Source organism: Molothrus aeneus, chromosome 13, assembly GCF_037042795.1.
Source record: "Molothrus aeneus isolate 106 chromosome 13, BPBGC_Maene_1.0, whole genome shotgun sequence".
Taxonomy (NCBI): Eukaryota; Metazoa; Chordata; class Aves; order Passeriformes; family Icteridae; genus Molothrus; species Molothrus aeneus.
The window spans coordinates 8,535,441-8,558,177 of NC_089658.1; the positions used below are offsets into that span (position 1 = coordinate 8,535,441).

The window sequence follows — 22,737 nt, forward strand, 5'->3', positions numbered from 1 at the left end:
GCAGTGCCTGTGCCAGCACGGGCACAGCAGGGCTGGGCTGTGACAGCGCGGGCACTGCCACGCTTTGCCCTGGCACCTTCAGCAGCTCACCTGCAAAGGGCACTGAGCAGGACGCACAGGCTGGGTGTACCCTGTGTCCTATGCCGGGTACCCTCTGCCATGTGCCGTGTGCCCTGTGCCGTGTGCCCTGTGCCCTGTGCCGGGCCTGCACCGCGCTTGGGGCGGTGTTCAGGGCAGTCCCGATGGGCTGGGGAGCAGCTGATGCTCTCGGAGCTGCCCCGGCACGGCCGGGATGCCGGGAAGGTGTCCCGTGTGCTCTGCAAATGACACCCTTGGCCAGCGCTGTTCTCAGCTGCTTTATCTAACAGTGTGCAGGGCCCGACTTTGCGCCATGAAGGTCCTAATCCTATATTTTGCCTATACGCTCATCAAAAAGCAAAGGCCACTGTATTTGCTGGGTAAAAAACTCACCTCATGATCCTGAAAAACCTGTATCTCCTTTGATGAAAAGAATACAGGTTCGGGCGGGAACAAATGTGGAACAAAAAAGCCAAAAGGGATAAAAACACGTATTTGAGAGCCAGCACCCGGTAAATCCCTCAGCTGCCCAGCGAGGCCCGCAGCAGTGTGCCGCAGATGTCTTTCCAGGGATGCGGGCGGTCCCTCCCGATGGGAACGTGCCCGCTTGGCCCCTCCCCGGAGGAGGGGAGCCCGGGCTGGGCTGGGCCGGGCCGGGCCGGGCGGAGGGGCCGCCCCGCCTCTTAGTCGGCGGCAGCTGCTGCTGCGGGGCTGCCGCCGTGGGCAGCCGCCATGCCGCGCTCGCTGAAGGAGGAGACGGCGCTGCTGCTGGAGGATTACTTCCAGCACCGCGCCGGCAGCGCCGCGCTGCCCTGCAGCCCCACGGCGGGCACGCTGCGGCGGGCGGCGGCCGAGCTGGAGCGGCAGGAGCGGCCCTTCTTCCGCTCCTGCGCGCCGCTGGCGCGGGCCGAGCCGCGGGAGGCGGCCGCGCTGCTGGCCAGGGTGGCGGCGCAGCTGGAGGCCGACGGCGGCCTCAACTGGGGCCGGCTGCTGGCGCTCGTGGTGTTCGCCGGCACGCTGGCGGCCGCGCTGGCCGAGCGGGGCTGCAGCGACGGGCCGCGCTGCCTGGCCGCTCACCTGGCCGCCTACCTGGCCGAGGAGCGCGGCGAGTGGCTGGAGGCGCACGGCGGATGGGTGAGCGGGGACGGGGCGGCGGGAGCGGCCTGGGGCGGCTGCCGGGACCCTCACCCCATCCCCGGTTAGCGGGGCAGGACGGCCCCCGGCTCCGTGCGGCGGCTCGTCCCGGGGGGAGACGTGCCCGCCTCATTGCCTGCGATGGGCGGGCACCCGGGGGCTGCTGGCCATCGCGACACGATTTGTGACCCTAGGGGCTGCTGGCCATCGCGACACGCGGTGTGTCCCGGGGGGATGGTGGCCATCGCGACACGCGGTGAGTGCTCCCCGGGGGCTGCTGGCCATCGCGACACGTACTGTGTCCCTAGGGGCTGCTGGCCATCGCGACACGCGATGTATCCCCGGGGGATGCTGACTATCGCGACACGCGGTGGGTGCTCGCTGGGCCATTGGGGTGCCTGCGGTGCCCGCTCACGGCCCCGTTGGGATGCAGCCGCCCGATCCCGCAGGAGCGATGTTGCTGGGCGAGGGAGCGAGGTTTCCCTTCCCCTCGGCTCCGCAGCCTGTGGATTTCGGCGAGCAGGCTGGCACAGGTCCTGTCCCAGGTGTGAGCACAAACCTGTGCCTGTCCTTAAGCACACCTGTGTATTAAGGCACTCAGCCTGCAGACCTGCGGCTCCTGTCCTGTCCGTCCCGAAGCCGGTCAGGTCGGGCCTGGGGAGGAAGGTGTGGGTATTTTGTCCACCCTGAGAGATGCACACTTGGAGGTACAGCTTTTAAGGCGTTGGTGCAGCTCTGCCTGCATTTCTTGAACAAAATGTCAGCTATCCCACAAAACTGCTCGTTTCCTATTTCCAGTCCTAGTGGAATACTTTGTCAGTACAAATAAGCACTAAAAATAGAAAGGAGGGGAAGTAGCCACTGGTTTAGTTGACTTTTCCAGAGACCAAAATGAACTTGGTTTTCCAGTGGTCACTGGTCCATCTGGCCGCTCAGAACAGTGTGGTGGTTGGCTGCAGAGGACACTGTCACTTGGCAAAATTGGCAAAATCCTATTGCCTGTTCGCACAAATCAAAGTGTAAAGAACAAAGTTCCGGAAGAAATTAAGAGTATAACTTGTTTACATAGACATCTGCGGAGCAGAGTTCAAACATGACCATCTGGAGTTGTATTGCTGCCACTTCTGATTATCACAATGATCTGGGAGAGCAGCTGCCAGCTTTGCTCTGTCATAGGTCAGCTCTGAGCAGTGTCCACCCGGCCTTTCCAAGAGAGTGTGTAATCAGTCTCACATCCACAGAGATGGGACTGGCTTTGGCCTCCTGTCTTAAAAGTGGAAATTTCCATATCCTGTGTTTGAGATGCTTTCTGAAACTTAAAGTAGGAGGAACAGTGCTGGCAGCTTCCATCAGAAACTTGCCTAAAAGGGCAGAAATATGTAATGACACATTGAGCATCTCAATAGGAAGTGTCCAATTGTCTCTTGAGCTAAGTATGCAAGCACTTGTAGCTACTCCTTTCTGTTGCCTTGTGCAGAAGCTCTCACAAAATGCTTTTGCCTGTGCCCAAGGCAGTGGGTTTAGACTTCCATGACTGGAACAGAGACTTCTGCAGCTGACAGAGGCTGAGCTGGGAGGATGAAACTCAAAGGCTTGTTAAAGAAACCCAGTTTAACTGCAAGCTAAACAACTGAGTGTCCTTTCTGTTGGTGTTGCAGGATGGATTCTGTCGGTTCTTCGGCAGACCAGGCTCGGAGGCAGCTGAGCAGAGCAGCACCATTGGCAACGCCATCGTGGCGGCGGCGGCGGGCATCGGCATGGCGGGGCTGGCGTTCCTCCTGGTGCGGTAGGACACCGACGCATCTTGCCCAGGGAAAGTACTCTCAAAACTGACAGTTTACCAGATTTCACTTTATTTTCTATAGAACAGACCCTCTAAGAAGAAGTCTATATTTTTAAACTGGCTCAGAAAACTGCCTCACCAAATCCTTGGCCATAAACTGCTTCACTCACTACCCAGTGACGGCACAGACAGATGTATACTAGAGCACTATTTGTGCGTGTTCAAAACCCCTTGTCTCCAAACACCCTCTGGACTTTCTTTTTTGAAGGTGTAACCTAAACTTTAGCATGGTTCATGTACTGTAACTTCTGAGTGCTTGGTGTTATGCTAGGAAAACATTATGGTGGGCTTGCTACTACTAAACCCTCCGTTCAAGACGTCTCATTTACGTGGAGGCAAGTTTGGAACCCGCCTTCATTAATGCTGTAAAGTGGGCGAACCTTGACTGTGATCTAACGTGGTTTATGGCTTCAAACGTGCACAGCACTTGTAATCAAAAGGCAACTCATTTGTTGATTTAGGGCAGTTGGTGCCTGTGATGCTAGAAGCATTAGGGCTTAATGTAACATAAGGCTCAATTCATTACACTACAAGAAGGTAAGTATTGATACAGGATGGTAATGGCTGCAGTACTGGTTCCTACTGAAAGGAAAAGAATTTAAATATTAAACCTTAATTGGTATATTGAAATCCAGTGAAGGCTGGAATTTCTCTGGATTTCCCTTACAAAGTGAGAATTTCCATATATCTTAATATATTTTTGAAGTATTTATCACTGTATAATACTTGTAGCCATGACATCTTTATTTTTGTTTAAAACTTAATGCTGGTTCTCGTCACTCTTGTGTGTATCAAGCGTTGTCTTGTTTTAGTAATATTTCACTCTGTTTTCAAAATGCTGTGTATTTCTTTCAATGGTTGTACAAATTGCCTTATGTTTCTGGTAGCTTTTGAATAATGTTCCTGGGTTACTCACAATGTGTACAATTTTACTATAGTGACTTCAAAGGTGAATAAATGTTAAGTATTTTTATTTTAAAAAACCTTTCTGATTATTAGGTCAGATGGGTGCTGCTGCTCAGACAGTGAGTGTTTTGGTGGTTACCTGGATCCATCAGGTTATATTCACTGTATTGCTGGTGCTTTGACCTGAGACAAGGACTGGTGGAGCACCAGACCAGTTTGATACCAGTCTCCGGAGCAGTCCTGCAGTCCAAACTAGAGCTGACACAGCCTGAGTGGAAAATCCCATCCAAAAGGTCCATCTTCAGCATCGTGATTGGAAGCAACCTGGTGGTTTTGTAGGCCAAAGTTTAACATAGGTGGGTGCAATTAGCTCCTCTGAGAGCTGCTCCTGCTTGTAGAGAGTGACAGAGGTCTTGTTTCTTCTCTGCTGCTGCCTCTCTCACACGTGCATGCTTTTTTACTGAAATTGAAGTTTCTGGTCCATGTTATGATGACAACTGTGCAATGTGTTGATGGAGTTCAACCTTCCTGGATTAGTCTTCCTGAGCAGCTGTACTCTTTGAGGGTGTTGGGCTTTACTCTTCTACAGGCTGGTCTCCTGTCCCTGTCTCCAGTCTGGGCGCTCTGATGCCTGCTCAAGCTGCACGTCCAGTGGGCAGCCAACTTCCTCTTGGGAAAGCTCGGCCTGGCAGCCAGGTCAGCATCCCTGTGGCTGGCAGTGGCCACCCTGCTTCTCCTTCTGCTGGCCACTGGGCCCTGAGGCAGGCGTGCTGGACAGAGCAGCCTTGTGCTGGCTGGCCACAGATGTGGGGACAGGGACAAAAAGGGGCATTCAGGGATGGTAAGTCCCTCACAGGCAGGAAGGAGCTGCTGGTCCTCCCCCTCACGCTGCTGGCTCAGAATAAACGTCTGCTTGTTCTCCAACTTCCAGTTCTCTAACCTCCAGCTTGCCTCCTCTCAGTAAGGGGATTAGGAGCCCATGGTGCAGGGCTGTGCTCAGTTCCTCTCTCAGGTTCCTGCAGGGCTGACACCCGTGTGTGGCAGCTCAGTGATCTGTGTATCTGCCTGCAGTCATCCAGTGCCCTAAAACTTTGTCCACAGTGGGAATGAGCTGGTGGGTCTTGGGAACTGAGAGTAGTTTCTAAAATGTGGGATGCTTACAGGGATGTATGATGAAAAGCATGGGGAACAACAGGGCAAGAAATGCGCTAAGCAGAGGTCAGATGTCCCTCCCGTGCCAAACAGAACAAAGATAAAATATCTGTATCTTGATTTTCAGTGTAATCTGATCTGGCAGGCTGCACAAAAACAATAGCAGAGAGGATATTTATGCTGGCTTTTACAGTGTGCTCTGGAAAAGTGAAAAAACCCCAAACAAACCCAGCCTGGAAATGTCCTTTAATGGTCACATCAGCTTTTGGTGTAAACCTGACCCTTTCCAAAGTGCAGCTTGAGGAGCATCTGCCAGTCTTTCTTGGCCTGGGAGAAGCTGGGAGTGGGCTTTCTAAGAGCCAGGAAAGCTGCAAGCTGAGTCAGGAGGCTGCAGTGCAGCTCTGCAGTGGCAGCACTGCCTGGAGCCAGGCTGCTCTGGTCTCTGCTGGGAGCCTGTGCTCGGTGCCCTGGGAGCAGGGAGCACAGCCCAGCTGCTGGAACCTGGCACAGGAGGGCAGCTGCCCATCCTAGCCAGAGCCAAGCTCCCTGAGCTGCTCTCTGCTGACGTGGGAATGTGGGATTGAAGAGGAGAACTTAAATCACTGGAGCCCTGTTGACTTCAGGGCAGTTCAGACTAACTTCCATTTGCATGACTTCTGATTTTTAAAAAAAAATATTTCAGTTTCAGCTTGACAGTTTGTCTCAATGAAGTAATGCATTTCTCAATTGAAAACTACTGCTCATCTGCTTTTCTGCCTCAGAAGAGGGAAGCAAGATGCTGCTGTTCCTTCCTTTAAATGCAGAAGGGGGGAGTAGGTGGTGTTTCCGTGCAAGGCTGTGTCTGATCCTCAGGGCAGCTTCTGTCTCTCCAGCACTGTTGTACTTCCCAGGCCTGTGGTGGATGCAGCAGGCTCATCCTATCTGCACATCAGCAAAGCTTCAGGATCTGCTGGGCCTCTGCCTGCGGAATCCTGGCTTGCCTCAAGGCTCTGAGTGCTGGCAGGACCTGCATTTGAGGGAAAAGGAGTGGAGGTGCTGGCTGGGCTCTTCCATCACCAGTTTTGAGTCTTTCCTGCTGTGCTGTGTGTGAAGACCTGTGCAGGGCTGAGGGCTGGGAAAAGCAGTGTTCCCAGTTTACAGTGGTGCTCAATGTTCTGACAGGAGCTGTCAGTGTTACCTGCTGGTGCTGCACCTGCTCCCTGCCCAGTTCTGATCTGTTCTGAAGGGGCACACATTGTAACCACAGGCCAAGGTTGCAGTGCTGTTGCAGCAGCCCAGCTGCTCATTAAAGGAAAAAGCAATTTACTCATCAGCCTTAGGAGTGCTGAAGTGGCCAGTGGGTTTCTTTTTGACTTGGAAAAAATGAGGCACTGTTAGAGCTCAAAAAATGTGAGTTACAGGCTGGTGTTGTATGGCAGGTGGTGAACTGCTTTGCTGTGGTATGCAAAATATCTGGTCTGGCACGTCTCACTGGAGAAATTGGTGCTGGTGCTGTGTCCTTTTCTGCCCATGCACACTGCAGGGTGGTACCCAAGCCTGGGTAGGTCAGGGGAGCCCTGTTACAAATGACAGAGCAATTGGACAGCCAAAAACCCCCAGAGAATCACTGGAAAGAAAAAGGTCAAGTGGCACAGCATTTATTCATGTAATTTCACTTCTTGTGCTCATTCTGTTTAGATAAGGAAAAGAAACTTCTGAGTTTCACTTCTGTTTCTCCAACTGCTTTCTGTACCAGACTCCAGCTGGGTTGTCCTTGCCAAGAGAAAATGCTGTGTGGAGAGAGCAGTCATAGCTGGGAAATCACTTGCTTTCAGGTTTAAAAGGTATCAGTGTAACTCCTTCTTAAATGCTGCCATTATTAGGAACACTTTTAAATGCTATCTTCAAACTGTTAACAATTATCCTGTCACTAACTGAAGTTTTTAAATGAGAACAGTTAAAAATAAAAACATGAAATCCTGGTTTACTTGAAGTCAAGTGCAGGAAGTCTAAAAGTCAACTCTCTGCTGAACTGACGAGATCATTTTGTTGGATTTTTTCTGTGCCTGGGCTTGGTCTATTTGTTTAATTCAAATGAGAGGTGGAAGAGAGGACCTGGCTTTCTTTGTCAAAGTCTCTTTTCAAACAGGCTGTGTCCTTCTGCCCAGCCTTGTGGTAAGTTTCTAGCACTACAGCCTGGAACTGATACTTGCCCCTTGGCAATCTCATGGTTTCTGGATGCTCACCCAAGCTGGTGTGTGTTGCACATTTCTTTCAGTTAAGAATTAAACTTGTTAAAATGAGTGCTTAAATTCATTTGGGGCCACGCTGGCCATGGGGGTGAATGAAACTGGAGGTCTGTAGTAAGAGACTGCAGTGCAGGGCATTGGAAAGCCTGTGTGCAGAGAGCCACTGCAGACACTGCAGAAACTTGGTGCTTTGTGGATTTAATCCCTTTAATGATCCTGACCTGTGAGTACAGTTCCCTTGAGGAAGTTCTTGTGTTTGACCCAACCTGCTCTTTTGTTTGTCTGAGCAGCTCAGCACATGGTGAGTAACAGCAGGAACCCCACACCCTGCTTACAGCATCTGGTGCTGTCTTTTTTTGTTATCAAATGTGGCTGATACCCTTGAGAAGCTGTGTGGGGAAGGGTGGCCTGGTTCAGTCTGAGCACAGGGGAGGTTTCTGTGCTGCTTTGCACCTTGGGGGGACTGGACACGGCAGCTGGAGCTTTGCTCTGCAGCCTGACACCAAAGCCAGGAGTTCTGACTTTCAATTTGCAATGCATAATAGCAAAAGGGCAAAACCACTTGACTTCATCAAAGGCTGGGGAGAGAGCACTGTTTGTGCTCTGCTACCTAATGGCTGGTTGGCTTCTTCCTCGTAGCTATTGTTGTCTTCAGGAGAATCCCAGGGTGCTGTAATTAATTTTGAAACATTAATTATGAAGCTCTATGATGAGCTCATTGGGAACTCCCAAAACACAGGCAGAGCCATGTGGCTCAGCTGAGGAGTTGGTGCAGGGCACACAGTGGAAACTCCTCTCTCTCTGGAAACTGCCAGTAAAATCTCATCCCCCAGCCTGCTGGCACAGGGGCTGACCCTGCTGCTCCTCTGGCTGGACATGGCTGCTTTGTGCCCCCACCAGGGGCTTCCCCCCCCGTCCTTAGGCAGGGGATGTGCCCCAGGGCTGCCAGCTCTGCCTGCTGGGGTGCACCCAGTGCTGTGCTGCCCCTGGCATGGGCATGGCTGCTCTTGGTGCCAAGCACAGGCCCATGAGGGAGTGCCCACAAGGTGCTGTGCAGGGTGGGTGTTGGTTAGGTGACACTGATGGATGATTCTGATGCATGAGCAAGAACAAATTCCACCAACTGTGTGTGAAACAGCCTTGTAAAACGTGGTGGTGTGATCAGTGGCAGCTGGGAGCTGATGGGGCTTTACAGGCAAGGCAAATGCTTGTTTCCTGATATCCAGCAGAGATTTAAATGTGGAACCTAATGATACTGGGAGCCTACAAGTGATGAGGCTCCCTGAGCATTTCATACCCTGCTGGATTGGTGGTGGTTCTGAGGAGGGGCTGGATCCTCACACAGCCCATGCAAAGGAGCACCACTGGCTGTGACAGAAACCCCTGAACTTTCTGATTCTGGATAGTCTGTAAAATGTGCAAGGTTTGAATATTTTCCCCCTTTTCTTTTTCTTTTTCTTATTTTCCCAAACACCTACGTGCCCTGAAGGACAGAGACCTGCAGTGCCTGACTGGCAGTCCCAGCCTGAGCACAGCACAGGTCACTCAGTGCTGTGGCATGAAGAACCTGCCATCCTTGAGTGTTCTCACTCCTGTAGGCAGCCCTCTGCCACAGCAGCATCACTCTTCTCCTCATCTAGAAAAAGGAAAAATAATTACTCATAAACTCTTTTGGAAAAAAGCACAAAACAGCACAAATCTTGCCTGTGTCTGTTTTTAAATAAAAGAAAAATCATCTGGGGTCTGTGTGTTGTCCTTGGTGATGTTCAGAGCAGAACACCTGCCACTCTGAAACCCTTCCAGCTTTCCTGGTTGCTTTTTCCAAGCCAAGTCCTGCTCCATGGGAGGAAAAGGTTACGTGTGGGAGTGAGCAGGGCAGAAGATTATGTGAAACAGAAACCCCGGCGCTGTTTGTTCTGCCATCTGCTCCCTGCGGGCTGTGGGTGGTTCCCAGAGTGCCCCTGCTGCCCTTCCTGCACGGCTGGCAGGGCTTTGAGCTGTGAGAGGCACATCCCTGCTGTCCTGGGAGCTGTCCCTTGGCAGGGTGCAGCTCTGGCCACGCTGGGGCTGCCACTGAGAGCCTGCTCCAGCAGCAGCAGGAAAGCCTGGCCTTCAGTGCCTTTGGCACAGGCTCAGGGGTGCCAGGGGTGCCACTCTGTGCCATCCCTGCAGGGAGCACCGGGGCAGGACAGCCCCAGCTTCCCTGGCACTGTGCATGGCTCCAGCATTGCAGCAGTGGTGCAGGTGCTCCCAGGTGAGCAGGGCAGCTCCTGCCCACCTGAGCTGCTGCCACCATCCCTCAGCAGGGCAGGCTGAGCCCTGTGCCTCAGCTCTGTGCCACACACACGCCAACCTGCCAGGGGTGAGATGTGCTGAAGTGTGGGAGGATGGAGGTGGCAGATTTGTCCCTGCTTCAGGGACAGCTGGTGAAAGATGAAATCATCTTGCCTCTTACCCCTCGAGCCCTTTTCTGCTCTGCCTCCTCCCCCAACTCCCTTTTCCTGCTCCCCTGGTCCCCAGCCTGGCTGTGCCCGGAGCTGGGGGTTGTGCATTCCCTGTTCCACATCCCCCTCTGCCCCCTGCCCACCCTCCCCACAGTGTGCTCACTTGGGAATGTGACCTTGCTCTCTAGATTATTTACAGACAAAATATTGCTCCAGGCCTGGGGAAGGGTTTTCTGTGTTGTTTTTGCCTTTTTTTTTTTTTTTAGTGCCTGGATTCCACAAAAAGTGAATTATTCCAAGGGCGTGGGGGCCTGGTGGGAATGCTTTGCTCTGTTTGGGAACAGGCTGCCTGCAGCCATCTTCCCTGGCCAGCACAGGGATGCTAGAGGCTCTCGGTTTCCCCAGCTATACAGAACAATCTGTCTCTGGTTTTCTTGGAAAATCCCACCCCTTGCTGGGGGCAGGCTGCCAGGATGGGGCAGGAGCATTAGCAGGGCTGTGGCACACATGGAACCAGAACCTGGGCTGCCTCCAAGCTGTGTGTGAGCAGGCTCAGAGAGCTGCCTGCAGGTCAGTGCACAGTCAGGGCTGCTTTAGGTGGCTCCCCTCCCCACAGCCCTGAGCTCTCCACTTCCCTTCCCTTGGCAGCTCCTGGTCTCCTGCTGCACTTGCAGCGCTCACTGGGGTTGCTGAGGAGCTCAGACAGCGCTGTCACATCCGATCGGAAGCTGCGGTGGGCTGATTTCTCCTTTTTTTTTGCTTTTACTGGCAGCACCAGCAGCTGCCCTTTTCCCACTGCTGACATCTCTTGTGTGTAGCTGACCTCCTGAAAGGCTCATGGAGGTGGTTTCCCATTGAGCAGAGCCCTCGTGCCTTTGACCTTGCCCGGCTCTGGCCGTGTCCCCTTGTGTGGCTGCTGGAGGCACAGAGCTGTGAGCTGTGTGTTCCAGCAACACTGCCTGTTTAGGATGGGGCTGGCCTGGGCTCCCTGGCTAGCACAGCTTTCCTTACAAGCTCAGCATGAGCCTTCAGGTGCCCAGAGCCTGGGAGTGTCCTGGGTAAGGCTGTGTGCTCAGCTTTTATCTGGGAGTGAGCACTGTCAGCTGAGCTGAACTCCATCACAGACAGTGAGTGCCTGTTTTGCTGTGGGAAGGGTGCTGGTGCCAAAGCCCTTGGTCTGGCCTGGCATGCAGCGTGGTTTGGTCTCTCTGGAGAAGGAGCTGGGGCTGCTGAAGGTCTGGCAGGAGCACACTCTCCTCCCCTGGAACAGGGGCTGCTGCTGGGAAGTTGCTCAGCAAGCCTGGCTGCAGGGGCTGACCATGGAGCAGCACTCCCAAGCCATTCCCTGCCTGCCAGTCCTCTGGAGTGCCTCCAGCTTTCCCAGCTTGTGGAGGTAATGGCCTCATCCAAGCCCTTGCAGAGGTGCTGGGTGCAGGAAGGATGCTGGGCAGTGAGGGGATGCTGGGGGATGGAGATGGTGCCCCTCTCAGGCAGGACCTCCATCAGCCAAGTGTGTTCAGCTGGAGGTGGTTTGGAAGCACAATTAGCAGCCTCATCTGGCTGTGGAGTCATGGGAAGTGCTCTGGTCTGTGTGCTGGTCTGGGGACTACTGAGCTATGGAGTGCTCTGGGCAAGTCATAAATTGCATACTGCTTATAAACAAGGGTGAAAATCAACAGATTGTGTTCAACAGAATTGTGAAGTTTCCCTTGTTGAGCAGCCATAGGGAAGGCTGGGAAAGGAATACAATGGTTTGTTATTTTAGTCAAATCCTTTTCTTGGCTGCAGCCAGCACATTCAGCAGTGTGGCAGAAACTCACCAGGTGAGAGGCAAAAGTACCTGCTGAGCTGAAGTGCAGAGGCAGCAGATAAAGGGCATCAGGGGGCTGTGCCTGCAGGGACTGCTCCTTATCAGCACACTTGCTGACTGCATTGCAAAAGCAGCCCCATGTCACCTGTGCCTTTGGGTAGCTGGGGGTTTTTCAGGGATGTTGCTGTTACCCTTTTTAACCACCTGGCAAACAGGAGGGCAGGGAGCACTCAGTCTCAGGCTGCCATAAGAGTGGGACCCAGTGCACCTTGCTCCAGGTCTGCTCTGCCTGCAGCCAGGTATGGGTAATGCTGCTCCTCACTATCGGGGTCTCTGGCACTTTGCTTCCAGCCCAGAATTAATGGCTCAAGTGGCCTGAAGAAGCAGTGGTGACCAGCCCCATGCCATGCAGGGGTGCAGAGCAGCCCAGGAGGGTCCCACCTGAGGAAGGGGTGCAGTGAGGTTGCTGCTGAGCAGCTCTCCATAGTGTCAGTCCCAGTGTCCCAGTCTTCAGAGTCAGCTTGGGGATTTCACAGGTGCTCATGCTCCCTTAAATAGGAAATTTGGCATCCTGAGCTAAGCATCTTCTCCACCTGGGTGTCCCAAAAGGTTAATAATCCCAGCAGCAATGGATGGCTGGTGAGGAGATTGATTGCCTCCTGCAAGGTACACACAGTCTCGCTCTTTTGCAGAAACACAACACTTGTTCAACCAGGTAAATAACTGGTTTAAAATCCCCTCTTGCAGCAGCTGACCCTACACATGTTTATCCAAGTGACTGGAGCTGTGCCAGTCTCTCTGGTAAGTGACCTTTCCCGAATTTTTCTTTTCAAGTTGACATTTAAGAAGGGGGGGAAAAGTCACAGCAACAAATGGTGTTTTAACAGCGATAAAGCTTTACCCATCAACAAAGCCAGGAAAGCCACGCTGGAGCCTGTGCTGGTGGCTCTGCCACCCCGACCAGAGTCCATATGGACAGCCCTGCCCTGCTGGGTCTGCATGGAGCAGCATCTGCAGAGGGCTGCTCCTGCTGCCTGGGCTGGGCTGGAGAGCTCTGCAGGTCCTGGGAAAGCTCCTGGGTGCAATTCAGTCTAAGGCAGCTGCTGGCAGCTGGAGGCACTCAAAAGTATTAGTTCATTACTGCAATTCAAATGAGGAAGAGCCTTAAATCTCTGAGAAGAATCTGGGTTTGGCAGGCAGTGAAGTGCTTAGCTTATTGGGAAAACACCTTGGACAGTTTTGGTAAATGTTCTACTGTGTGTTCAGGCAAGTAAAATTTACCCCTGGTTTTCATGTTCCTTGGTTCCCAGCTTCAGCACTGCCATGATTTACCCCTTGCTCCTGACAGTGCTCTCACATGGGGGTGTTTAAACTCTGAAGCTCTGCAGGAGGTTTATCTCTTAGCCCAGATGCCCAGTACATGAGCTCCTCTTCCAGGCTGGAAGTCCCAAGGGCTTCACAGAAGGCTGCTCAGCACATTTGGGTTCCCCAAATCCTGCCCTCCCCACATCTTGGCAGATGCCATACCTCCATGTGCCACCTGTCAGCCACTCCCATCTCCCCTGGGCTCTGCAGGATCTCTTGCATGCTCCTCCTTCTCCACCTGCAAAGCACCCCCAGCCCCCCTGGCCTGCCCCTGCAGCCCTTCCCCAGGCTTTTGGCTTAGTTTCACATGGTGAGCAGGGCTGAGAGCAGCAGCTGGTGTTGGTGTCTCCCTGCACTCCTCCCTTCCAGCTCCCCTCCACAGAGCTGCTAGTGATGGGCCAGCCTGGGGCCATGCCTGCTCAGTGCTGTCCTGAGAAGAGAAATTGAAACAAGGGCTTCACAGCTGCTTGTGTTTCCTGTAGCATCAGGGACAGGCAATCTTGGGTGGTTTCCTGGCATTTCTTGCAGATGTCCTGCTGGGAGTGGCTGCAAAAAGGCAGGAGGCAAGGAGGGGCAGGGGCAGCACTGCAGTGAGACAGGGACATGCTGCTGGCTCAGGGTGACCCTGGCAGCCCCATGCCAGAGACTGTGGGCTGACAGCAACCTCTGCTTTCAGAAAGGCACTGCTTTGTGACAAGTCTCAGTTGAGGAGCTCCTAAGTGCCTCTGTTGAAAGTGGCCTGATGGATACACTTGGCTCTGTGGTTAGGCTGGTTCTTGGATTTAATTTATCTGTGCTAGAGGAAAAAACAATAACAAAAAAGCCCAGGTAAGTGGAACAGTAAAGATGCTTTTAGTGAACTGATAGCCAAGCCCTGCCTTGGCTGACCATGTCCCTGTGCAGAGCCAGTTCCACAGGCAGGGCAGGAGCAGCTCACAGAGTCCCCTGGTAGGGGTGTCCATGTGCCACAGCTGTCCCCACTCCCTGCTGTCCCCAGGAGGGCTCTAGCCATGAACATTAACATGAGGCAGATGAGCTTTGCTGGGCTGTCTCTGAGTGCTGCTGGTGAGGCTCTGTGGCTGCTTGGCAGTGACGGCCACTTTGGGACCTCATGCACTAAGCCATCTTTAATCTGCCATGGCAAGAATGGCTCCCTTTGCCCCTGCTCTCAGCCAGCCCTGGTGCTGGCTCCCTTTGGTTCTGCTCTCAGCCAGCCCTGGTGCTGGCTCCCTTTGGTTCTGCTCTCAGCCAGCCCTGGTGCTGGCTCCCTTTGGTTCTGCTCTCAGCCAGCCCTGGTGCTGGCTCCCTTTGCCCCTGCTCTCAGCCAGCCCTGGTGCTGGCTCCCTTTGCCCCTGCTCTCAGGCAGCCCTGGTGCTGGCTCCCTTTGGTTCTGCTCTCAGGCAGCCCTGGTGCTGGCTCCCTTTGGTTCTGCTCTCAGCCAGCCCTGGTGCTGGCTCGCTGCAGGGTCGCTACGTGAGCCCTGGAGCAGGACAGCCTGGATCTGGAGCCTTCCTTCCTCTCAGATAACGTCAGTCCTGGAAGCAGGCAGCTATTTTGGTCCCAGGAATGCCAGTGGATGATTTCACTTTTGTTTCATACCTGATAACCTTTCCCATCACAATGAGGGACGACGTCCCTGCTCCCTGCGCTTCCGTGTGCCGGGAAAGCCATTCAAGCGCCTTTGCAGGGGAAAAGAAAGAGCCAGGTTAAAAATAGCTTCTGATTGTCCATGGAGCCTGGGCAAAGGAAGGGCAAAAGCCTTTCCACGTTCCACTGCCCGGTCCCATACACTGGCAGCAGCTTTTCTTGCTGAGCTGGGGCGTGAGGACAGCGACCGTGGGAATATCTGGTGTGCTCTGTGTGTCAGCCTCAGGGGGTGGGAAGGTCTGTGACAGACTTTCTTCTCCATGCAAAGATACCCCAGTGTCAGGCTCCAGGAGTGCTACAGACACCCCCTTTGCTTGTCACCTGCATGTCTCCACCCTCCCTGCCCTTCTCCAAGCCCTTTCCCTGCTGGGTTTGTGGCTGGATGCTTGGTCAGGAGCTCGGCGAGACAAACTCACCCCAGGCCTCAGGCGAGAAAAGTCTGCTCAAACCCAAATTGCTAAAGCTCAGCTCCAACTTTTATTTCCTGTGGGGAAGGAGTTGGCCAAAGCAACTTGTTTTTTTTTTTTTAAGCTTTCAGCCTTTGACTTCCCACGAACTGCTGACCCATCATGTGACGGCGGCCGTGGTGGGGCCGTGGCCGGAGATGTGGTATCTGATATCAGCCCTTATCACCCATGCTTGTGTGGGGCAGCGCCTGTCCTGGCTGTGCTGGGGCACCAGCTCCAGCCCTGGGGAGTGGGCAAACCCCATGTGTGTCAGAGGGAGGGCAGTGAGCTCATGGACCAGCAGATCCCATTCCTTATGGAGAGATGCTGCCCTAGGGCAGCTGCTTCATGGCCACCCAGAGCACAGCACAGGCCATTGCATGGCTGGCTGTCACACCTGGGCTCCTCTTTCACCAGTCCCTTTGCCCAGTGGGAGGTTTTTGCTTTGTCCCCCAGCACATGACTTACAGGGTGACTCCAAAATGCTCCTGCTCTTCCTGGGCTGGAGCCTGTTTACAAAACAGTGGCTGAAAGCTGCTATTTATCCTTATGTACACATTGCATTCAGAGTTGCTAAATAGGCAAGCCCAAAATGAAAGTCATCTGGGTTTTCTTTAATTAGAATAAAATCCTGATGAATCATGAGGTTCTGTACCTCAAGGATGCATCAGGAATTGGCTTTGGCTGCAGACAGCAAGGTACAGCAGTCAGCAGAGCCGGCTGGCTGCCTTGACATCTGCTGGAAAGACTTGTTTTTCCCTCCCCAGTCACATGCTAGCTTGTGATCTGATCATGAGATACAAAGGATAACCTTCCAATATTTACTCTTCTCATCTGCAATTTCAAAAGGCAGGGGAAAGGAGCAAAAAGCAGCATAAGGGAGGAAAACACAAGCTCCCTTTCCTCACTTGGTCAGTGCTGCTGTAGGTGCTGTGCTTGTTGCTGGGACAGGGCAGGAGTCTGGCTGCAGCACCAGGGGCTGTGCTTGTGCCTGTTGAGGCCATTAGGGAGCATGTCAGTGTGGACAGAGGAATTGCTGCTCTGTGTTCAGCCACATGGGAATCCTCCCCTCCAGTGCCACCACACCTGTGTGCCAGCAGAGGTGGGCAGGGGCTGCCTGTCCCAGGGTGACCTGCACTGGCACAGGCAGGGGAAGCCTGTCCTCCCCCAGCACTGGCCCTGTGCCATCCTTCAGCATTCAACTTTCACATTTTATTATAAATGTCAAAGTGACATTTTTTATAACAATATCCTAATGTAGTCAGCCAGGCAGGTGGAGTTACATGTACATGCTCCAGTCCAAAGGTTTATAGCAAGCCCAGCTGCAAGGTTAAACCAGAATCACCCTTGGATAAAATCCCCTATATAATCTTTGGGGAATTTTTGCTAGTGCAGCTTGGGTGCATTTACTTCTGTAAGCTGATGCCTGTCAAGGACCAAAAACCCCCAGAACTGCATCATGGTGCCACAGGGGCTGTTGGCTTTGAGGCTTTCAGGCTGCTGAAGGCTTTGAGGGAGCTGCTGCTGCAGGGAGAGCAGTGGGGCAGGGCTGTGTGCTTGCTGAGCCAGAGAGGTGTGTGCCATTGAGTACCAAACCTGCCACAGGCTGCAGCAAACCTGAACTGCATGTACAGTGGGATTGCCCTGGGAATGGCAGGCTGGGACCAGCAGCCTGTGTCTGTGCTCTCCAAACTGTGCCAGGGCAGATGCTGCAGGCAAAGCCAAAAGGGCTGTGCCAGTGTGTGACACACGATGTGTGAGGAGCACCACCATAGCTGCCCTGGCAAACAGCAACTGCCTGGGGGAACAAGGAGGGGTGGCTGTCACTGGGGAGAAGCAGCCAGTCCAGACTGAGTGATGAGAGCAGCACCCAGCCACAGGCTGGCCACAGGCTGGCCACAGCTATTCCAGTGTGACAGGGCTGAGTGCTGTGGTGTTTCCAGTAAAAACACCCCCTGTGTCAGGTGGGAGGGAGGTCGAGGGCACAGAGGGAAGATGCCTCACCTAAGAGGGAGGGCATGAAGGCAGGGTGCCTGCTGGGTGCCTTTGATGTGGGGAAGGGTGGTTTGTGCCAGACAGGTAGATCCCAGTGCTGTAGGGAGCATGGCTGGATGGTGATGAAAGCAGCCTGAAAGCAGCCTGCCCCCCCAGCTGGCCCCTGTGCCTTTGCCAGGACCATGGCATTCCTGAGAGGGGCTTGGATAGCTGGGGCTTGGTGTGGTCCCTGCAGGGAAAGCTGGGGCAACAGGAGGTGATTTTCAATTAAAACCCAAACTATCTGTCATTAAGGGCTGTCTCCAGTAGCTATGGTTATTTCTGATTTCAGGTTTTGGGAAGTTTTGAAACTGTTTAAATCCAAGTTATGTTTTCCCTGCTATGACAGGAGCTTCACATTGCAGTGTCCTAACCTACCCTCCCATGTCCACACTTAGCTCAAAGACCCATTTTTTTCTCAAAAGTAAACCACTTTCTTTCCTTTGGCAAATATTTCTGTGGCGTCTGCTGCAGCATTAGGCAGAGATGATTAGGAGGGCTGTGACAGGCTGATGAGGGGTTTGGTGTGCACTCATCAGTGGGCCATGTGGGACAGTGGCATATCTGCCTCTGGCACACAGTGTTTGGAAGGCATTTGGGTTTTGTGGACCTGGCTGACCTGTCACTTGCCCCAGAGGCATTTCTGAGCACTGTGCTTTCCTGGTTCACTGGCCTTTTCCTGCCTCTATGAAGTGAGAGCAGGCCTGACCCAGAGAGCTGGATGCAGAGGTGATCAATAGTGATGGCAGCTGGCCAGCAGCACTGCCTGGCTCTGGCTGCCTTAGTCCCAAAAGAGATCAATGCATTCAGAATTCGTGCAGGTGTCCTGGCTCCTGTGGCTGCCTCATCAGCTGGAGGAAGCTTCAGCCTGTGGTCCAAGGGTTGTGGAAGGCTGAGTTTACCATGCCCCATCCCTGGTGGATGACTTTGGTTTGTCTGGTCCCCCTTCCCAGTGACAGTGGTTCTCCAGCAGGTTTTGCTGTGTGCAGTGTTTGTTCTCAGCAGGTGAGGGGTGGCAGCAGGGCAGGTGCCATGGGAGGGGGACACAGCAGCTCTGGCTGTGGTCCCAGCAGGGTGAGGCCTGGGGAAGGAGCTGCATCTGCTCATCCCTGAGGGCACTGTAGACACTTGCAGTCCCTGTCTGCAAGGAAACAAATCCTAAAGAACATCCTTTTGGAGCACTCTGCTCCTGCCTGCTGTGTCCCTAGGGGACAACAAGGGCTTTGTAGCTGCTCAGGGCTCTGGGGAACCAAAACAGCCGCGGCATGAGCTCAGTGGCTGTAAATCAGCGGCTCCAGCCCTGTGCAAAGGCACTGCCCACTGCTTTGATCTCCAGGGCTTTCATTTCATACCCTCTGCAGAGATAGACACAAGGTCACACTAATGGCTGGGACATGAAAAACTTATGTGGCCTTTATTGATTTTGGAGTGATTAATGAGTCCAAGGGAAGGACAGTGATTCATGCACGTGAACGGTGCCTGGGAATGAGCAATGCTGCTCAGGGTGGCCTTTTAATTCCGTAATGGAGCCTGTGTCCAGCTGCTATGGGGTGGCAGCATTGCTCTCCCAGACATTTTGCACTGGGCAAACACCTGTTTGCAGGCAGGGAGCTCTCATGCCTGTGCCTCGGTTCTGTTTGCCTTGCTTTGCTCTGTCCCTTTTGAGAGGGGATTGAAATAGCCAGGTCTAAACTCTCACTGTAGCTTTGTTGACAAAGCCTCTTGAGGCTTTCCTGCTGCTGTTCCAGGTGGCCTGAGAGGAGAGGCCTGGGAAAGGTAAAGCAGAGTGCCTTGCCCAGCCTCACATCAGGCAGCAGAGCACCCACAGCAGGCATCCTCCAGCTCTGGCCTCTGGTCACCAGCCTGTGAGCTCAGTGAAGGGGCTCCAGAGCTGCCTGCTGTGGTGAGCCCTGCAGACAAGGGGGTTTGAGGTGCTCTTCCACTCCCTCAAGCATGTGCAAATTCCCAGAGGCTGCTGAGCTGTGCCAGGGTGGATACCCTCCTTCCACAGCCTCCACCCCAGTGCACCCTGCAGATGGGCTCCACAGCCCCCAGTTCACTCTGTGCCACACATTCAGCTGGAAACTAATGCAAGGGGAAGTCATCCTAATTTTGGAGGGGGACATCAGGCCCAGCTTGAAGGATCTGGGCAGGGATTATGCAACTTTCCTTTTATTTGAAGAAACTTCCCCCTCCTGGTTGTCCCAGCTTTGTGGCCATGACTTAAGCCATCACACTGCTGCCAGAGTTCATTCTGCTGGCCTCACTGCTCTCACAGGGGCTGTCTGGCTGAGGGGTCAGAGACCTGCTGCACCTCTTAGGGACTTGCCACAGTGGGATTCATTTGTTGCTGGCACTGCTGACCATGGCACAGCAGGAGAGGGTGGGGAGCACCATGGGGAGGCACACAGAAAAACACTGTGTGCTCCCAAATTAGTTACCAGGCCAGGTTGGTTTTCCTGTTTACTCCCTAAGTGGAAAATGGGAAGGGAGTAAAAAACCTCATCTCCTTGGCTATATAAAGGTCTTGTTGTGTAGGCACAGAAATTTTACCTTCTTTTCATTTTTGCCTTGGTGTTTCCAGGTGTGTGGCGTGGGCTGTAGTGTCAGTAAAGCAAATAAAAGGGGATGCTGGGAATAGCAGCTCCTCTGCAGGAGATGTTTCCTCTCAGACAAAGGATTTGATGGTCAGACCACTCTGGTGGTCTGCTGGTGAGCAGCTGTGTTGGGGTTCTGCAGAGCATGAGGGTCACAGAGGGTCAGGCAGGGCTTGTGTTGGTTGTGCTGGGCACACACAGAGCCCCAGTACCCCTGGCACTCCCAGCTCAAAAAAAGGGCAAAAGGTGAAGAAATCCCAGTGTCCTTACAGAAATTCATGGATAGGCTGCCAGGCAAAGGTTGACTGGCAGGCTTGGCCAGCAGGAGTGAATGTGGGAGCAGATAAGACATGGTCATGCCAGGAAGCTGTTCTGAGTTTCCAGCATCAGGATGTGTTATGGGCATTGTAAACCCTGTGATCCCAGAGATGTTGCTAAACCTTGTTTGCCTTGGACTGTTTGTCCAAAAAGATACCAAAAGATGAGCTCTTTCTTCCCTTTGTAATTGCCCATAATCTTATCTGAAGCCTCCAAAGTGTCCGCAAGACTTCTCAAGACGATAACATGGAGATAACTACCAGACAAAAAAGAAGTCAAGAGGAGCTATTTCTCAGGTCTGCTGGTAAATAGCACAGGTTTCTAGCCCAGCTTTTGTCGCCCTTATTTGTCACAGAGAAGGAAAGGACACCCAGAGGTGTCCACATCTTGCTGAGGCAGTGATTGACCTTTCTTGCCTTCTTGCCCCTCTGGGAGAGCTGAAGCTGTTTTGAGGAGTAAAGTCTCAAAGCTGCTTCAGCTGGTTACTAGAAAATATTGCTGCATGAGAGCTGCAGCCATGGCTCAGTGTGCAGCTGCCCAGGCCAGTGGGGTTTGGCTGTGCCTCACCAAAGGTGGCTTTGGTGTGTGTGTTGTGGGCCTGTGGATCCCCTTCAGGCAAGGGGCTTGCAGATAGCTCTGGTGGTGGTTTCAAGGTACTTCTACTTCACAGGGTCTGTGGCTTCTCACTTGAGAGAGGAGCATCTAATCATCTCACCATAGACTTAGAAAAGTATGTGCAATTGTAAAAAGGATCTTCCAAACATAGTATTTTTTTTAAATTCAGTTCAGTTTCTGTATCTGAACAGTTCAGTGTCTGTAGTCTTCCCATAACATTTACTGTCTGTCTAGATCTGGAGTCAGGACCTGGATTCTGTGTAAATTATGGTTGCTTCATCCAGTTCATTGATTAAAAATGTGACGTTTCAAAGAGAGAAGAAAAAATTCTTGTCTGACAAAGTTGTGTCCCTGATGCTGGTTCATGGCTTAGATATGGTTTTCAGAGCTATGAGCTGGCCAGCTTTTGCCTCTGTTTTTATGTGCTATGTGACCTTTTGTGTCATTCTGGTTCTCAGTCAAGGTGCAATACCAAGTAAGAGCTGTACCAAATGTGAGCATCCTGTGTCAGCACCAGAGCAAGTTACTGTGACCAGATCTGTTTTCTGCAAATCTTTCTTGATTAGCAAAATTAACTGTTAACGGAGTAGAGCTAAATCAATCAAGCCATGCCTTGGCTCTGGGTCATGGTGATTTGCCTCTAGCATTGTCCTGTTTACTCCTTCAAATACTGGCTTAGTTTTCCTTTGGATGTGTCCCTCAGCAGCTGGAGCTGGGGCAGGACACATGTCCACTCTCCATGCCTTTGGGGTGTCCTCAGTCCAGGTGCAACATGTATTTTGGAAGTTATAAAATGGGAGGTGAAGGGTACTTCAATGTTAGTTCTCCCAAGCAAAGCAAACTAATGGGGCAAATGAGCACTTCACTACCTCACTGCAGTGATTTCATTAACACAAACCAGTGCACACTCACTGAGGACACCCTGTCAAAGCAAATTGATTTTTTCTACTGTTTTGCTCAGCCACTTCAAAGCTTTGAGCACTGCCAGCAGGGTTGTCCCTGGCTCGTGGGTGTGCCCTTTGCTGGCCAGCACTCAGCCCCACACACCTCTGGCGTTCCCTGCTGGCCTGGCTGTGCCCACAGCCGTGCTCAGAGGGACGGGGGCACTCAGGGTACAGTCACCCCATGGCAGCACTGCTGAACCCCAGCAGCTGCAGGAGTGGCCAAGGGCTGGTGTGGGTGGCAGGGCTCACCATGTGCCCTGGGAGCACAGGGACAGGCGTGGGGCACTCACAGCCCTTGGCCTGACTCTGCCAAGCTCCCCATTGCAGCTCTGTGTGCACAGGCTGCCCCAGTTCGCCCGGGGGTTACCACACATTTTTGTCATGCTTGCAAAATGCTTACACAAATGTTACCACAAATTGCAAAAACCAACCTCATCCTCATCTGATCAGAGTGAAACCAGCAGAGCTGTGCACGGCGTCTCCAGCGTGTCCGGTGCTCCCGCAGGCACACAGCTCTCGCTCAGACACACAGCTCTCTTTTGCTGCTTTTGGAGCTTTTCTGCCACTGCAGACCCCATGGCCTGTGGAAATGGCTGTGACCACTGCAGCCAGGCTGCTTGCTGCCACAGTTACTGCCTTTTGCTGATGGCTGGTGTGGCCTTTCCACGCACAGATGGCTGCAGTGAAGCTGAAGGTGTCGGGGAGTCTCTGCTGGGCTCTTCCTGAGCAGAACATCAGGGCTGCCACCAGCATCCTGCAGACAGAGGCATGGCTGGGGCTGGCTGAGGAGCCCACCCCAGGCTCTCCACTCCCTCAGGTCAGCCTGTCCTGGCAGGGCAAAGGGAGCAGGGCACCCTCTGTCTCCCCACTGCCAGGGGAGCACCCCGGTTCCACCTGACAGCTCCTCCTGACCTCACCCTTGTCTCTGCAGTGGGACAGCCACGTGCATGACTGAGTGGCTGCAGCATGCAGGCACTCTGGGACACTCTGGGCATTCCCAGGAGCAGGTAAAAGTAGTATATTTAACAATTACTACAGGTCTTGGAGGCTCTTTATCCTGTGTGGAGAGCAGCTTAGCAGCACCATCCTCATGACAGATCACTTCTGTCGGCTGCTGGGCTGTGGTGTGGCTGGGAGCACATGCCAAATGTTGGGGAGCACTCCCAATTGCTTTCA

General features: G+C 53.2%; 1 protein-coding gene across 1 annotated transcript; it reads left to right on the forward strand.

The window, feature by feature from the left end:
- The first annotated feature begins 746 nt into the window (after window positions 1-746).
- BCL2L10 (BCL2 like 10) lies at window positions 747-7,085 on the forward strand. The gene is made up of 2 exons (XM_066558947.1): window positions 747-1,212; window positions 2,871-7,085. Exons 1-2 carry the CDS (start codon window positions 811-813, stop codon window positions 3,000-3,002), a joined length of 534 nt encoding a protein of 177 aa, XP_066415044.1. The 5' UTR covers window positions 747-810; the 3' UTR covers window positions 3,003-7,085.
- The last annotated feature ends 15,652 nt before the right edge of the window (window positions 7,086-22,737 follow it).